This window comes from Heterocephalus glaber, unplaced genomic scaffold (assembly GCF_053883595.1).
Source record: "Heterocephalus glaber isolate CG9 unplaced genomic scaffold, H.glaber_assembly_v1.0 deba00001687, whole genome shotgun sequence".
In the NCBI taxonomy this organism is placed as follows: domain Eukaryota; kingdom Metazoa; phylum Chordata; class Mammalia; order Rodentia; family Bathyergidae; genus Heterocephalus; species Heterocephalus glaber.
In genome coordinates, this window is record NW_028258412.1 from 13793951 (window position 1) to 13808578 (window position 14628).

The 14628-nt window shown below is 42.6% G+C and overlaps 1 protein-coding gene across 18 annotated transcripts in view; it reads left to right on the top strand.

Moving 5' to 3' along the window:
• Window positions 1-14628, top strand: part of Cit (citron rho-interacting serine/threonine kinase) — a 169135-nt gene that overhangs the window by 148658 nt on the left and 5849 nt on the right. For 10 of the 18 annotated variants that reach the window (XM_021257364.2, XM_021257368.2, XM_087198422.1 and 7 more), the window contains 9 exons: window positions 889-969; window positions 1123-1258; window positions 3822-3961; window positions 6507-6599; window positions 8092-8200; window positions 8299-8427; window positions 9120-9200; window positions 11000-11078; window positions 11207-11386. In XM_021257364.2, coding sequence (XP_021113023.2) covers window positions 889-969; window positions 1123-1258; window positions 3822-3961; window positions 6507-6599; window positions 8092-8200; window positions 8299-8427; window positions 9120-9200; window positions 11000-11078; window positions 11207-11386 — 1028 coding nt within the window. Of the gene's footprint in view, window positions 1-344; window positions 393-888; window positions 970-1122; window positions 1259-3821; window positions 3962-6506; window positions 6600-8091; window positions 8201-8298; window positions 8428-9119; window positions 9201-10999; window positions 11079-11206; window positions 11387-14628 lie in introns of all 18 variants that reach the window. The other 8 variants (XM_021257359.2, XM_021257360.2, XM_021257367.2 and 5 more) reach the window with 1 other exon arrangement.

A 14628-nucleotide genomic window follows, 5' to 3' on the forward strand; every position in this document is an offset into this window, starting at 1 on the left:
TTCCTGGTTGCTTCTGCAGTTATTTGCTCTTTCATAGGCAGGTTTGAAATCCTACTTATCCTTAAGATGTTAGAAATGTAGGTGTGCCTTGATAGGCATCACTCCCCCTAGAACATTTTAGGAAGCAAACACTGTTCATTGCTCATCAGCGTTTGTTCCACTGAAGTCTGAATAGCTCTTTTCAGACACTAGTTCCTGATAAACACTTAAAGGGTTAGCAATTGGAAAATGCTTAACCATAAGCCTCCAGAGAAGATCTTTGCTCACTGGGTATGCTTGTTTTGAACTGTTTTATTGTTATATACATGAGCCTTTTACTGAAATCCACATTAATATGTGCACAGTTGGCCTGTGACTGTTTTTCCTACGAGCTTCTGCCTGCGTGTGTTCAGGTAAAGAGAATCAGGCTTATTGGTTTGCTGCTGACACTACTTTGCTCTTCTGCAGCCTGGGTGGGGGAGGAATCTTCCATATGGCTTATTAACCCTTGGCAGGTGAAATTTCTCTATCTTCAGCTTATTTCCTATTACAGAATAGCTTTTTGCACCTATAATGCTCATTTCTGCACCCAAGCTGAGTTATAGCTGATGCTATTTAACATCTGCCCCTGAGAGATCAGTAATGCCTACTTCTTGCTTTTGGAGTTCTGATAAAAATACAGTGCAAGAGGCTAGAGATGTAGCTCTGTGTTAGGACACTTGCTTAGCATATGCAAAGCCCTGAATTCAATCTCCAGCAGCAAAATAATAATAATAATAATCATAGTAATAATAATACATTTTAAAGTGAGGGCCAGCTAAGAGCAGATGTGTGTGCTTCTTCACTTGACTGTAAATTTCTCTGTTCATTATGTCTTCTTTTTCTTCTCTTTCCTTCACATTTGAAAAGAAATTGCTTGGAAACTCCCTGCTGAAACTGGAAGGTGATGACCGGCTAGACATGAACTGCACACTGCCCTTCAGTGATCAGGTAGTATTTTCTGGGCACCATCAGCTGGTAACTGGCTACAGCCTCACACTCAGGAGAACGAAAGGCTGAGTAGGCTTTGTTGCTCTTACACTTTGGGATTGCCTGGTGACGCAACTGTACTTATATTCTGCCTTTTGACTTCTGCCCTCACAGGTGGTGTTGGTGGGCACTGAGGAAGGGCTATATGCACTGAATGTCTTGAAAAACTCCTTAACCCATGTCCCAGGAATTGGAGCAGTCTTCCAAATATATATCATCAAGGACCTGGAGAAACTACTCATGATAGCAGGTGTGAAGCCAAGGACATAGTCCTTTTCTTTACTTTGAAGGGAAAAATTTGAAAGCCAAATTTCATGCTTGAGAAGCACAAAGTCAGAGCTTCCTGATAGCAGCTTGGAGCAGAGGTAGCTCTTTTCCTCTGTGTCCCTGTTGATGACGAGTTTCAACTGATGGATTCTCTCTGTTCACATTTGGTTCCCTTTGCTGTCCCGTTCAGCATAGTCTAACATTAGTCAACCTTCTATCACTATAATAAAATACCTGAGGTAGGGTAATAATGAAGAAAAGATGTTTATTTAGCTCACAGTTCTAAAAGTTCAAAATCCAAACTGCCCAGCTCTGGTTTGAGGGCCATCCTCAGCTGTATCACCTCATGGCAGATACCATGGTGGGAGCATGTGCAGAAGCAAGAAGGTGACATCTCCATACAGGAGAGCTGGGAGGGGCCAGCTTGCTCCTTTTATAACAATCCTCTTATGAGAATGCAAGTCTCGCAAGAACTGCCTTCCTAGAGCAGGCCCCAATGACCTAAAGACCTCCCACTAGGCCCCACCTCTTAAAAGTTTCCCAGCACCTCCCAACATTACCATGTTGGGCACCAAGCCTCCAATCTCATGGACCTTTGAGGAATGCCCAGACTATCTAAGCCATAGCAAGTACCAAGCCTCGAAGACTCATTAAAGTCCACCCCTTCTGCTAGTTGCATTAGTGCCACTATAGCTGTAACCTTCTGAGAGCTTGCGTGGTATACACAATCTCTACATGATTACTGCCCAATCTTTCTTATGCCTGTGCATAATCATAGACCCTTCAACTAAATCACCACTTGCTGACATCTGTGTGCTCACACACACACACACACACACACACACACACACACATCTTTTTATCTGAAGTATTTGAAAGTTTATTGTAGGCTTATTATTGGTTCTTCAGCATGTCAGCCTATGAACAAGGGCATTCCTTCATGTGACTATTGACACAATTTTTTTCTTTCTTTGCTGAGAGTTCTTTTCTTTTTCTGGTACTGTGTACTGAACCCAGGACCTTTGCACTGAGCTACATCTCCAGCCCTTTTTATTTTTTATTTTGAGATAGTATCTCATTAAATTGCCCAGGCTAGTCTTGAACTTACAATCTTCCTGCCTCAGCCTCCCAGTGTGCTGGGATTACAGGTGTGGGCCACCAAGCCCAGCTTTTTTTTTTTCATGGAAAAACAGTAATACATAGGCTTAATGTTTAAAACACTCATAATTGGCTCTTGTTTCAGGCATGACTAGGTCCAGAGAATGAAATAATGTGATCATGAAGAGGCCTTTCAGGATCTCTTAGCTATTTTCCTTCCTTCCCTCCCTCCCTCCCTCCCTCCCTCCCTCCCTCTCTCTCTCCTTCCCTCCCTGTTTGCCTCTCTCCCTGATTTTATTTTGAGAGCTAGATTCACAGAAAATTGAGAGGAAAGTACAGAGACTTCCCCTGTACCTCTCCCTTCACATACACACAGGCTCCCCCATCATCAACATCCACATCAGACTGGTATGTTTGTTACTATTGATGAACCTGCACTAGCACATCATTATCACAGAAAGTCCATAGTTTACATTCGGTTTCACTCTTGGTGTTCTACATCCTATGGGTTTTGACAGAATATAATGACTTAGACATATTGTATCGTGTGGAATAGTTTCACAGGTTAAAATTTTTATATTCAGGAAACTTAACTTTTGCTATGTAATACAGGTATCTGATACACTGCCCAATCAGATTTTATCTTTGGCCCTGATAATGTTTTCTATACTATTCCCCCACCCCATTCATGATACAACCTAAGACAAAATGCATTGCATTTAATCATGTCTTTTTAGTTATCTTTAATCTGGAACAGTTCCTCATTCTTCCTTTTGTCTTTTATGACTTCAGCTAGTCAGTTGTATATGAATCGTCTAAGCCTGTTGTTTTGCAGAATGTCCCCTTCTTGCTCTCTAACATATTCTTTCTTCAAGTTTGAAAGGTTAGTTCACATTCTCCAATTTCATATCTGCAGAATTATTCTCCTGAAATTTTTGACTCAAAGGCCAAATGTTTTCATCTTAGATCGAAAACATGGGCCTAAAATATTTATAAGTTGAGCATCCCTAATCTCAAAATCCAAAATGCTATAGAATCTAAAACTTTTTGAGTGCCAACTTTGCCACAGGTGGGAAATTCCACACTTGACCTCATGTGATGGATTGCAGTCAAAACTCAAGTGCGTTAAAAGTATTGTATGCAGCCACTTTCAGGCTATGTATATAAGAAGTATAGGAGACATATGTGCATTTCACGTTAAGACTTGGGACTCGTCCCTGAGATAGCTCAGTATGTATACGCTAATATTTCAAATCCAAAATCTGAGGCACTTCTGTCCCAAGCATTTCAGACAAAGGGTACTCAAGCTGTGTAGGGATGTGTGGAAAAGAGTTTATGCCCTGGATTCCTGTGGCTTTACTTCATTTCCAGGGCTGGACCCCTACCCGCCAATCCCCAGTCTATACTCTTTGGTTTCGAACTGACAGAGGCTGCCTTTTCCCTCTCAGGAGAAGAGCGGGCTCTGTGTCTGGTGGATGTGAAGAAAGTAAAGCAGTCTCTGGCACAGTCGCACCTTCCTGCCCAGCCAGACATCTCGCCTAACATTTTCGAAGCTGTCAAGGGCTGCCACCTGTTTGGTGCCGGCAAGGTGAGCTCTCTTCGGGCTTCCACTGGTGGAATATTCTTCACATTGGCACCGCCCTTCGGTCTCCAGCCCTTATTGATTTGAATTTGAAAATTGTGTAACCTCAGACAGGGTTGGATTTTTCTTGCTTCCTTTAGGCACATGTAATAATTGGGGTAGTCATGAAATTTGGATAGGCTTTGGATCTGAAGGGAATTTCTTAAAGAAAAATGCAAATGGGCTGAGGATTTAGCTCAGTGGCTCTGCAGCCTGCCTTGCAAGCGCAAGGACCTGAGTTCTATCTCCGGTACCAAAAAAAAAAAGAAAAAGAAAAATGCAAATGTGGTTAATAAAACTAAAAGGATGATCCATAGTTTAAAAAAGTATGTGTGTGTTTGTAACATGAGCCTTAAAAAAATTCTAACCTGTGTGAAGTAGATGAAGGGACATTTTATTACTAGAAGTTTGCAGATTCTAATTTATGACATTTAGACAGTCATCCCTCAGTATCTGGAGAGGATTGGTTCCAGGATCCAAGGATGTTCTAGTCCTTCATGCTGTGTAGAATGACATGGTATTTTCATATAACCTATCCATTTTCCTATATTTAAAAATCATCTCTAGATTACTTTTAATACCTAACACCATATAAATCCTATGTAAATAGTTGTTATACTGTATAGTTTAGTGACCAATAATAAGAAAAAGAGGTCTACACATATTTACTAAAGATGCAGTTTTTTTCTTGAATATTTTTCATCTATGCTGATTGAATCTGGACATTCAGAACCTGTGGATGCAGAGGGCCAATTGTAAGCATAAAATCAGTTCACTGGAGCCCTTGTTAATGCTCCTATAATCGCCAGCAAATTGAAATTTGGCACATAAATATAGTTTTTTGTCTCCTTAAATTTTTTTTCATTAAAAATGTTAAGAATCTGCATGGGTATTTGCACACATGCATGCACAACTCTAATGAAGTCTAAATTAAGCATTTGTGGAGCTCCTGGGGCTACTAGACTTCTGCTTTTGGAAATCACTGCCTCTTCTTCCTCTGAACCCAGCCCCCGGGCAGCTGCTCATGTGAACACTCAGGCACATTTACTGAGCGTCTCCTATGAACTTGACCAAACTCCCAGAGACCTCTGTTCTAAGGCTGCAGGACTAGTCAGTGAGAGTACCTTTTTCATCTCTAATATTACTCCTACTGTGTCTTTTATTTCAATTGTATTAACCTTTAAAAAGGAGCAGCTGTGGGCTTTACTGATTGTCCCTAGTCTAGCATTATTTTGTGATTAGTTTTTGCCTTTGTCTTTGTTTTTTCTTCTTTTAATTTTTCCTGGTTTTCCCCTACTATGCTTTTTAAAATTTATTTTTTAGGCGATTTTTCTTTTTTTACTCCTTACCAGGGATCGAACTCAGGACCATGAGCTTGGCAGGCAGGTGCAGTGCCGCTGAGCTACATCCCCGGCCCTCTAGGCAATTTTTATAATACAATCTTTTTAAGGCTATGCATTTTCCTCTTAACTACTATTTTAGTTGGACCCTGTAAATTTTGATATGGAAACTCCTTATAGTCATTCTACATGATAAAAAATTTGTCCTATAAATGATTGATTAGAAATGTGCATTGTGGCTGGGCGTGGAACTGCATAGCTAGACTGTGTCTCAAAAAAGACAAAGGAATGTGCCATGTAGTTTCTGAAAGTTAGTTTTTTAAAATCAGAGATTATTTTTATTGTATTGTTTGAAATACTTTAAAAAGTAGGGAACATATATATAAATCATAAAGTGCAATAATGTAGTAAACATTCACAAACTCATCTCTCAACTCAAGAAATAGAATATTACCAGCAATTTCCATTTTCCTACCTGTTTCCCCTTTCCCTCCCTCCTCCCCAACTGCTGTCATTCATTTCAGGATGGATATGAGCAATAAGCCTCTTTTTCTTTGTTTTTCTTTGCTTTTCTCTTTGTGAATGCCAAAAGTCTGGTTCTGAGAGGTGAGAAAAGAGGAATTCAACTGTTGTAGTTAAAAGGAGTTTTGATGTAGAACTCTGTATGTATACGTCTTAGCTAAGAACTATTCCCCTTGACTGAAATTTTCTCTAAGTTATTATAGCGATTTCTCCTACCTTTCCTCTTCCTTCCCTCATACTGCTTTATCCCCCTCCCTTCAGCATGAGGTTGCCAAAAGAATTTTTCTCCAGCCAAAGGTGCATACCCAAAGTATGTGTGGAGTAAGGTGGATCCCTGATTCCTTCTCCTGATCCCAGCTAAAGCAGTGGTTCCCGACAGGGGCAATTCTGTCCTCTGGGGGACAGTTGGTAAAGTCTAGAGACCTTTTCACTGTCACACCTGGAGGATGCTACAGTTGTCTAGTGGGGCAGGCCATGATGCTGCCCATCACCCTACAAAGCAGAGGACCCCCATCCCATCACTACCACAGAATGACATCCAAACTGTCAGCAGGACTGAGGATGAGAGACTCTGCTTAAAACATGTTCTTTTCCTAGTTTTGCTGCAGAGTTGGTATTCATATGGCTTTATTTTTCCAATGGCCTTTCAGATTGAGAACAGCCTCTGCATCTGTGCAGCCATGCCCAGCAAAGTTGTCATCCTCCGCTACAATGAAAACCTTGGCAAGTATTGCATTCGGAAGGTAAGTTGGGGCCCAGTCTGCCTGCTCTCCTGGGAAGCCCATGTGGACAGTGTGCCATCTTGGGCAATAGCATGTGTCTTGTCCCTTCCACTCTGCCATCCTCCACCATGGAATGACTTCCCTAGAGAGTGAGACCTTTCCTGGAAGAACCCAGAGCCTCCAGTAGCTGCAGTTTCCCTTCTTGCTTTTCTTCTGCTTGGAAACTGCCTACATGCCTGGCCCACTGAGTTCAGCCTTTTATCAAGGCAGAGAGGCAGCTGATGGAGGAGATACTTGTTTGAGCTGGCAGCAAAAGGAAGGCACTCTTTCTGAGAAGGATGCAGTCCTGAGTAAGACACTTGCCAGAGTCTTTCTTGGCATCTAGATGAGGTTTCTGCTAATAAGGGACAAACCAATGCTGGTTCTGCTCTGATTTGTGATTGGGGCACCGGTTCTCCTGGGAGGAGAGAGTGTAGTGATGATGACTGCAGTTTGGACACTTCAGTTTTCCTCACTTCTGCACAAAGTGTTTGCTGTCCCCAGACTAAGGATGCTCTGCCACTGTATGCCTGTTTTATTTCTGGTGCTTTCATAATTAGTCTCAAGGTGAAGGGAGGTGTGACTAATATTCAGGGGTCCTCACTTGTGAGAGAAACAGTTTCGTTCTGGCAGGATCTTGTTAGTTTACTTTGGGTGTTTATTGAGTGACTGCTGGTACCAGGGACTGAGCTGGCTATTCTACAATTTTTACAATAGTTTCCCAGTTTCTAGGTAGCACAACAGTTAGTGTTAGGAGAGAACCCAAAGTGCAAAGTTGAGACCCAAACTGAAGTTTGATTTTTCCCTACTGCTTCACTGTATTATGCTATCTCAAATTTTCCTCATACTTAGTAGGTGGTCAGTAATTATTTAGTGATAAGGATGATGCTGATTAGAATCTGAACTGTTAGCTTCAGGAAAATTCTCAGAAATCACTGCATTTTTATGACCCGTGGCTACTATTTGTAATCAGCAAGTCTTGGCTCTTTTGATAATGTTAGGGTTGGCCTATAAACAAGTATAAATAATTAGGAAGCAGATAATGAAGTTGAGATTGTAATGATACTGAAGGTGCTATTTGGATAGATAATATAGGTTCAGATTAGAAACTTAGCAAAAAGAAGGAAAATAAAACCATGTGTCCTGACTGCCCTTGTTAATAAGTCTTTTTCCAGTCTTTTTTATTCCCTGAGAAGAGTACAAATTTTGCCTTTTTATTGAAATGATGTTTCTGAGCCTTTTTGGCTACAGTTAAACTTTGCTTTCTGAGGAAGTCTAGGTTGCCTAGAGCAACAGGAAGAGGTAGAAAACGGGTCACTCTGAGAAGCACAAGAGTGGGCTTGTATGATGTGTGAGCAAGTCTGAGGGTACCATCTGGGAGGCTTGTTAGATGCTTGAGGCAGAAGCAGAATAGTAATGGAATCAGGGCTGTCCTGTGTCATCCCTCATATCCTTCTTTGCCCTTTTGTCTCAGGAGATAGAGACCTCAGAGCCCTGCAGCTGTATCCACTTTACCAATTACAGTATCCTCATCGGAACCAACAAATTCTACGAAATCGACATGAAGCAGTACACACTGGAGGGTAGGACCAGCGTCCCCTTACCTGCCCCATGCGAGGCTCAGGCCTTTCCGAGTCTTGGGTATGATTCCTGAAGCCCCGTTTCTCGCCTGCCTTTCCAGAATTCCTAGACAAGAACGACCACTCCTTGGCCCCTGCTGTGTTTGCCTCCTCGTCCAACAGCTTCCCTGTCTCAATCGTTCAGGTGAACAGCGCAGGGCAGCGAGAGGAGTACCTGCTGTGCTTCCACGGTGAGTCACTGAGGCTGCGCCTGGGTCTGTCGGGTTGGGGCCTGGCAGTGGGGCTTTGGGCCAGGGCTGGTCTTGGCGCAGGTGCAGAGGGTGCCATTCAGCACCCCTGAGGCCCTCAAGGGCTCCTTCCTGGCACTAACCTGGCCCAACTCCATTACATTCTCTCCAAAAAGCAGCCAGTGCTTCCTTCTTCATCCTTGCTCTTTTCCTTTTCCTTTCTCTCTCTTCCTCACCTTTCTTTCTCTGGCACCTTCCTTCTTTTTCTTTTGATATTTTCTTTCCTTAAAAAAATTGTTTTTTTTTTTTTTGGAACCGGGGATCGAACTCAGGACCTTGCACTTGCCAGGCAGGCGTGACGATGCCACTGAGCTAAATCCCTGGCCAAAAAAATTGTTTTTTAAACCTGTGGATCTTTCTGTCTCTCCCTCTCTTTCTGTTCCTTCTTTCCTCCATGCCTCCCTCCCTTTCACTTGAATCCTCTTTCTTTTTTTAAAAAAAAGTGTACTAAATTTAAAGATTTTAAAATTAAAATATTCTTCTTTTTAATCAAACTGGGAATAACTCAGCAGAGGTCCCCTGGTTTTAGCAATCCAGCCAAAGCTGGCTCGATGTCCCCTGGGCTCAGTCACAGTGTGTGTCACTGATGGCCCCCCCTCTGGTGCTAATGCCCCCGTGCTCTTGACCCCTTGCAGAATTTGGGGTATTCGTGGATTCTTACGGAAGACGTAGCCGCACAGATGATCTCAAGTGGAGTCGCTTGCCTTTGGCCTTTGGTACGTGAGGCGCAGTGTGGGGTTCCTCTGTTGCCACCAGCTGGTGTCCTGGGAAAGAATTACAGGTGGCATCCTTCTTGGCTTCAGTCCTGTGCTTGTGGATTCCATTAGACACCTAAATAAATGTCCACAGCAGAAGATTCTGAGGCTTAATGAATATTTGCATAAGCTAGATCAGTTAGGCCCCAGTTCAGCCCCTGTGAAACTTGTGCAAAGCTCCCATGATAAAAAGGAGACCATTCCCTATGGAGGGTGTTTTAAGTCATTCCCAAAGGCTGCATAGTATCCCATGGCACAGGTGAACATGGGATTAATTTAACCAGTCTAATCAGGCAGAACAATTAGGTCATGCCTATTGTTTTTATAAGTGTAGTTAGCACCGATGAACATCCTCGTACTACTTTGTACACTTGTCAGACAGTAGCCCCTGATCATGAGTTTCTAAATGTGGAGCTTCTAGGTGAAAGTGTAAGCATGCACACACATACACATATGTACACAGCTGTCTGTATGAATGTTCTGAAACAGTACTGGGGCTGAAATACCCTTCGAGGCTATTTTATTTATCTATTGCTACATAATAAGCCATTTCCCAAACATGGTGAGTTAAAACAATAGGCTATCATTGCTCATGATTCTGTTGCTTGGCTGGACATTTCTCTGTGTGGTGCCGGCAGGGTCCCCTGGGGTCACTAGAAAGTCTGACAAACAGCCTCAAGGGAGGGAGGCCACCTGAGGACTGAGACACATGACTGAGAGCCTGATAGCAAAATAATGGTTTGCACAGGGATAATGCACTAATCACCTTTTCCCTTTAAGGCAGGACGCAAAACTCATCTGTATACTCTCTAGTTTCCACGACATTGATAACAGATATAGAGTATTAAGAACAGAAAGTATCTCACCAGGGATTTAGCTCAGTGGTTCCGCCACCTGCCTCGCAAGTGCAAAGTCCCAAGTTCGATCCTTGGTACCAAAAAAAAAAAAAAAAGAACAGAAAGTATGTAATTATCTATGAACTCAGTTTTTGTTGTTGTTGTTGTTTGCTTGTTTTTGTTTTTGTTTGGTACTGGGAATTGAACCCAGGGCCTTTTGGACTGAGTTATATCCCCAGTTCTTTTTAAAATCTTTTTATTTAGAGAAAGGGTCTCGCTAAGTCACTAAATTGCCCAGACTGGCCTCAAATTTGCTGGGATTACAGCTGTGCACTACTGTATATTTATAGAATCAGTTTAAATCAGTATATAAGGAAAATTCTCATTCGTATTCCTGTCTCCTTCATTCTCTATCACAACTCCCCTAAAGAAAAAAAACAAACCACTTTTGTAAGTTTCTTATTCTTCCAATGCTTTATGCAAATATAAGCATGTAAAAATGTATATTCTTATTCCCACCTTCTTTTTTTGTTGCTTTTTGCAGCTACCACTGAACCACACCCCCAGGCTCCTCCCCCCTTTTTAAAATCAATAAGGTAGCACATTTTACATATTATTCTAAACTGCTTTATATTTGCATTGAGAAATATACTTGAGTATTTTTCATAGCAGTACATAGAGAGCTTTATAATGCATTTTTATAGCTGTGCAGAATTCTATCAGCTTAAGATATGCATTTGAGTAGGTTCCTATTTTCTGCCTTAACAAACATGACAGTGAATAAACATGGTCATCCACTATTAAGCTGACACATGGAAGTAACTCTGGGATTGCTGGGTCAAAGAATGCATTGCAACCAGGATTTGATTTTCTCTCTTTCAACCCTTCTTTGCCCTACACCTTTCCTCCATGGTGACCATGCAGCCTACAGAGAACCCTATCTGTTTGTGACCCACTTCAACTCACTTGAAGTCATTGAGATCCAGGCACGCTCCTCGCTGGGGTAAGCATTGCCTGTGCGTGCTTTGATGTCTCCAGCTATTGGGACGGGGTCTTGGGGTGGAGTGTGTGTTTCTTCCTTTCCTGCCTAGTGATGGAGGTAACTTGCACTGAATGTCTGGAACTCTGCAGGACCCCTGCCCGAGCCTATTTGGAAATCCCAAACCCACGCTACTTGGGTCCTGCAATTTCCTCTGGAGCGATTTACCTGGCCTCCTCATACCAGGATAAATTAAGGGTCATTTGCTGCAAAGGAAACCTTGTGAAGGAGTCCGGCACCGAGCACCACCGGGTTCCCTCCACCTCCCGCAGGTACCAAACCTTTCCCTTTCTTCCCTGGGGGAGGAGAGCACTGTCGTGCAAAGCAGAAGGAAATCTTGCTAAGCTGGTTGAAAGTTTCTGAATCTTTGCCTTGTCCTCAACCACAAACCACTCATTTCTTTGAGATCTGTGACCCTGAAATGGCACAGGCCTTCAGAAGCACAAGGAATATGGCAAAAGACTCCTTTATAAGTTGGAAGGGACCTGTCCCATCTCCTTTGGTAGGTATTTTCAGTGGTGTTATTAGCAATGGAGCATGGATTATGCTTCATACTTTAGCGAATACTTTGCTGTTGTTGGGCTTATGGGGAGAGGTACAGTATTGAATAAGCATATGCAGCTTAAAGCTGGATGAGAGAGACAAGCAACTTCAGGCATGACACCCCTGTTGGTGGTAGTGTAAGCACTGTAGAGACTCAGGGGAGGGGCTTGCAGCTTTTATCTGGGGGCCAGGGAGGACTTTCTGGAAGAAATGAGCTACAGAGTGGTGCGAGGGAAGGCAGGAGTGCTTGGGCAGGAGGGAAAGGCTTGTCAGGGATGGAGATCCGCAGGTGAGAAGTGACGAGAGTGACCTGGGATTTCACAGAGTTCAAAATCTCCTGATCACAATCGGAGTGATAATTCTTCTTCTTATTTTTTAAATTTTTACTTAGTTTTGAATTGGTGATCCAATTCCATGGTACAGAGTTCAAAGGAGTGTATAGTACAAAGTCTGTCTTCTTCTTTTTTTTTTTTTAAGAGATGAGGTCTTGCTATGTTACATAGGCTGGGCCTGAATTCCCAGGCTCAAGCAATCCTCCTGTCTCAGCCTCCTGAGTAGCTGGGACTATAAGCATGTTCCTCCATGCATAACTTCTCTTCTGGCTCATTTCTCTCAGCTCACTTCACCCACCACTGCCCAGGTTCCTGCCCTGGAAGGAATACATTTTTAAAGTTTTGTTTCCACTTAAGACACCTTGTACGTGTGTGTGTGTGTGTGTGTGTGTACGTGTGTGCATGTGTATATGAAAAATATACTGTATGAAAAATACACTTTTTTGAAAAAATAACTTCTGTGTTGATCTGTTTTGTGTTGTTAGAATGAATTGCCTGAAGCTAAGTAGCTTATAAATAAAATAGGCTCATGATTCTGGTCCAAGGTTTGGGGCTCACATCCACTGACAGCCTTCTTGCTGCCAGAGTCCTTTGGTGGCTCAGGACATCACATGACAAGAGACAGGAGCACATGTATGTGTGCCTCTTCCGATCTCTGTCCAACCCTCATGACTTCCCAAAGGCTCCACCTCTAAACTGTGTAGTTGGATTAGGTTCTCACCCTTTTAGTACCTTGAAATGGGGATTAAATGCCACCACTTGAATCTTTAGGGGACACACACCATATCCAAGCCACAGCACGTTCCTTATTGAGATCATTTGCATACCATAAAACCTTCCTTTTAATATGTAAATTCAGTGGTTTGTAGTAAATTCACAGGTTTGTGCAACCATCACCACAGTTTAATTTTAGAACATTTTTATCACCCCCAGAAGAAACCTTGTTTTCCCCAGCTGGCCTGACTGCCGGAGTCACTTGCCACCTTTAGCAGTTGTTCCCGCTTGTTTTTGCCTGGGCAAAGGGCTTTCCTTACCACACAAGCTCTGAGAACAAGTCTTTCCCAGGACATGTCAGACATTGCCAGTTTTCTGAAGAGCCTCTACCTACTGCCTCCAGTGTTTGCTAGACTGCAGGTTTTCACAGCTGCTGTGTGTGGTTACAAGTCTGTTGATTTCAACTTTACCACAGATCTAGAGGGGGGGGCATGGGTACAGTATAAGTGTCACAGAGGTTGCTGTTTTGAGATTCAGTTGTTTTTCTTACATAAACAGTGTTCAAATTTTTGCAACCGATTTTTACAACATACTCGGTCAATGTGATTTATTTCGTTTTTGCTGTACTGGGGATTGAACCAAGAACCTTGCCCATGCTAGGGGCATGCTCTACTACTGAGCCACACCCACAGCCCTGCTCAGTGTGGTTTTAACCTTAGGAACTTGCTGGAAAAGCAGAAGTGTCAAATAACCAGGCATGTCTCTTTTGGTTTGGTCATGCCTCAAGAGAGCTTGAAGAACTATATTTCCAGAATTTTGAAAAGTTGATTTTGACCATTTTTACCAGGGTACCTGTTGTTTTTATGGAGAAACAGATTCTCAGAGGCCCTTCCTTTGCCATCCTGGAAATGCTCTTCTTCGTCCTTCTTGTACAAGCGGTAGCATATTCTGTGTGTTCTCCTGTACCTTAGTGTGTCTTGGATATGGGTTCATGTCAGTGTATGAAGTACCCCTTCATTTTTTATTTAATGCCTGCATCACATTCCTTCACACAACCGTAACCTCAATTTATTTAAATGTTCCTTCAGCAGTGGAAATTTAGGCTGTTTCTAATCTGTTGCTGGAGTAAATGACCGATCTTACATCATTTTGCATCTGTAAAATCTATGTGCAAGATAAAGCTGTAGAAGAGAAATTGATGGGTGTCATCAGATGTGTATTTGCAGTTCTGTTAGGTGTTGCTGACTTTTCCTCCCTGGAGGCTGCACCCGTTTGTTTTATTTTATTTTATTTTTTCCCTGGTACCGGGAATTGAACTTAGGACTTTGTGCTTGCCAGGCAGGTGAGGTGCCACTGAGCTAAATCCCCAGCCTGCTGCACCCATTTGTCATCCCACCAGCAGTGTTAGAAGTGGAACTGTCCTCGTCTTGACACAAAGAGCTAGAGCCAGAGCCAGGGTGATGTGAAGGAATCTGGACGCCTTGGTCTCAAAAGGTCTGAGGTTATTTAACCCAGAGGAGTATTTAATAGACCTAGAATTTTAATTTTCTGGGTTGATTTACCAGCCCTGCATGTCTACCCTCTAAATAGCTATGTGAACCCCCTGCCAGGCTAAGTGCAATGTCTGGAGCTCTGGATACAGAGGTGGGGAAGATGAGTTCCTTGTTCTCCAGGGGCTCTTACTTTGGTGGAAGAACCAACTCCATTACAAAATAGAAAAGACAGACATCTGTCTAATATTCTGTCACTATGTTCTAACAAGTCAACTTTCTTTTATTGATGTATTGGAGTGAACTTGAAATGTTTGGTCAGCAGGTTTTAATTCTAGGAACTCGCTGAAAAATCACAGTGCCAATAACTGGATGTTCCTAACTCCTTTGGCTTGATCCTACCTCAGAGAGACTGCCCAGTGCTCCATCCTCCTC